Here is a 3135-nt window from a genome sequence, read left to right on the forward strand (position 1 = left end):
AGTGGTGGGGGGCGGCCCGAGGGGCTGGGAGAGGGTCCGGCCCACGCTGCGCCTGGGCTGGGACTGGTCCCGCTGGCGCAGGGTAGCAGGACTACAATCTTGAAAAAGAAAAAAAGAAAGAGAGAAAAAGAGAGAAAAGAAAGAAAAAAACCAAAGGAGAGAAAAAAAAAGCCTTTGCTTCTATATTTCTTTTGACCCTTCAGGGCTGCGTGTTCCTCACCGTCCGCTGGAACCTATTTGTATATATTTTAGAAATTATTTCTACTCTCTGAAAAAGTACAAAACAGCACAATGTAAAAACATAGGACATGCTAAAGTATTTTATGTTTAAGACCTAGACTCAGAGATGATCAGTACTAAAATGTTGAAAATTGATCATTAACGTTTTAAAAAGTTTTTAAACAGTATGAGTCAGTAGATATTGTGTATTGCTAAAACAGGCAGCAAGGTCTAATGTTTTTGTCTATGATTTCTTACATAATGAGAGTTATCACTATTACTAGCCATTATCTTTGGAAATGTGGCTGATTACTTTATGTACTTTGTGTTTTGAATTACAGATTGCTTATGTCCTATTTCCCCCAAAGGGAAGTCCTATATGGGATCTGATGGATTATGAAAATAGCAGGTTTCTCACTGTGTGTTTTTGTTGGCATTTTGCACTGACCTATATCATCATTGGAGCAAATTATGCATTTATCAGCTGGTAAGTTAAAGATATATGTTCAGGGAAGTTCTGTTACTCATAAAGTGATCATCTTGACTAAAAAAGATTGAACTTAAAATTTAAAGGGAAATTCCCATAAGATGGGGTAGTACAACAGAAAGTGGACCCTTGAGTTATGAACTCCATTCATGAGGGCTGGTTGTCACTAACGTTGGCTGTAAATGAAGACTATATTTCCAATAAGAAATAGTGCAAATGTCCATAATGTGCTCTGCACCCCCCAAGCACCTATGAACTAACTTTTCCTGTTAAGAAATGGTTGTACAATGTATTTGATTTACCACAGACACCAATAACTTTCCTATTGTGTTCACCAAACAGAATATCTTAGTTTACCAGAAACAATTTCACATTGTACTCATCATTCAGATTGACACCTTTGGCTCATAGCAAGGGTGGATGAAATGGAACATGGTTATCACTTGGAAGGAGAGTCCACTTATATAAGAATTTCAGGAATCTGGGCTCAAATTACATATGCTTATGTGACACTTGGTCATAAGTTAGACCTACAATTCTGGTTGTAACTCAAGTTTCCCATGTGTGAGGCTGGTCATAACTCAAAGGTCCACTGTATGTGCAAATACAGAAACTGCCAATAAAGAGAATACTTGCTGGTTGGAAGTGGGAACAGTTGAACAGTGTCTATGCTGTGCCTCTGAGTCCTGTATCTCCCTTCAGCCCAATCTTTCTAGCCTCCACATCTTTGCATAAACTGATTCTTTTCCTGGATGGCCTGCCCTGCCTAAGGTGACTCCTCATTTACTCGTGTATACATATGTTCAGTACAGCATAAACTTTGAGACATTTTTTCAGTAGCTTGAATGAGTCCTATTAAATTTATGTGGCTGATTAGATTAACTTTACTTAGAGTTTAATATATCTAAATGTTGAGTGAATTTTTTTTACAAGCATGCTAACCCAAAATTCCACAAGATGATAAGGAGCAATATAACAGTGTAATAAGAACATACATGCTCAGGTCTGCTGCTCTTGCATGTATGACTTCAGGACAAATACTTTACCACATCAAATTTCATTGTTTGCAAAATAGGGATAGTGCTAGTTGTTAAATGAGATCATGTGTTTAACTGCTTTAGACATAATAAGAGCTCAGTAAATATTATTGCATTCTTGTTCTTTTCTCCTCTTCTTCTTCACTCTACATCTCCTTTAGGATAAAAATGAGGTATAGATCTTGCCCATGAAGAATTTTTCGTCTTATTTTAGAACTAAATTATAGAAATGGACAATTAAATGGGTACAAAAATGGATATAGAATAAAGGACTATTAGAGCTCAAGGAAGACTCCCAACAATTAAAACATTTGTTAGCCATTTCAGTAGGTCTATATTTCCGAGTTATTTCATTATATACTTCATTTGTTTGAAAATCTTGTTTCATGTGCTTTACAATTTCATTTGGAAGTGAATCATGGAAAGATAAGTCAAAGAGTTTAATGTTTCAGAACTCTATTAATTCATGTTACTTAAAGTTTTTATGTTAGATATCATTTAAATAGAGATGATTTCATTTTTCCTCAGGTTGATAAAATTCAGAAGCAAGAAGCCCTGCTCATCAGAAGTTGGACTACTGAAAAATACTGAACATGAACAAGAATTAGAAGAGATGTGATTTTCATGGGGATCCAGTTTATTTAACTAAAGCTTTTCTCTTTGCACCATTTTTTCTCATCAGTTTGTTTTGTAGCATTTTGTATACAGAGTAGCTGATTAACAATGATTCTATGCCATATGTATTTTCAATTTTCCTAAAACATTTGAATTTAAATTTTATGCTTTTAATTTTGAAAAAATGCATTGGGAGATAAGTTTGTGCAGTATGTCATGGTATTCAGGAGCTACAGTGACTTTTCCTACAGCATCTATATTTTGATGACAATACTATCAAAATTACTTGTTCATAGATTATTTGCTTATGACATAATCAATGTTCCTGGTGAAGTGGCATGAAATAATTCTGTGAGAGACAAATATGAGAAAAACAGAGTTTAATCCAACTGGGGTAGTTGGCAGAGCATTCCTAATTAGCAAATCAGGAATTTCCACACTATTGTTTCTTTGTCTCAGCTTAGATACCTTTTTGGTTTCTAGGGTCACCACGATGGAATGTTGCAGTCAGTGGCTATTGCAGTGGTGGTTCAAGGGCCAGTCATGGGAATTTATGATGAATTAGGGTATAGCACAATTTTTGCTATTCTGTTTACTCTCTCTTTTCTCTTTTATGTTTACAATATCTAAGCAGGGATGGGGAGGGAGTGGGACAGTCCAGGAAGGGTCATGGAGAATTGAGTCTACCCAGGCATCTCCTATCTCTAAGATAGGTTAGAGGCTAAAATAGAGCTACTTTGGCCAGGATAAATTAACACATTGAGAGCCAACATCCCC

At 36.0% G+C, this 3135-nt stretch overlaps 1 protein-coding gene across 1 annotated transcript in view; it reads left to right on the forward strand.

Annotated features, from left to right (window-relative positions):
* Positions 1 to 2362, forward strand: part of LOC101571369 (transmembrane protein 45A-like) — an 84891-nt gene extending 82529 nt beyond the window's left edge. The window contains exons 5-6 of the mRNA XM_004636623.1: positions 561 to 706; positions 2272 to 2362. Of these exons, the coding sequence (XP_004636680.1) occupies positions 561 to 706; positions 2272 to 2362 (237 nt within the window). The remainder of the gene's footprint in view (positions 1 to 560; positions 707 to 2271) is intronic.
* The last annotated feature ends 773 nt before the right edge of the window (positions 2363 to 3135 follow it).

Source organism: Octodon degus, unplaced genomic scaffold, assembly GCF_000260255.1.
Source record: "Octodon degus isolate 3935 unplaced genomic scaffold, OctDeg1.0 scaffold00081, whole genome shotgun sequence".
In the NCBI taxonomy this organism is placed as follows: Eukaryota; Metazoa; Chordata; class Mammalia; order Rodentia; family Octodontidae; genus Octodon; species Octodon degus.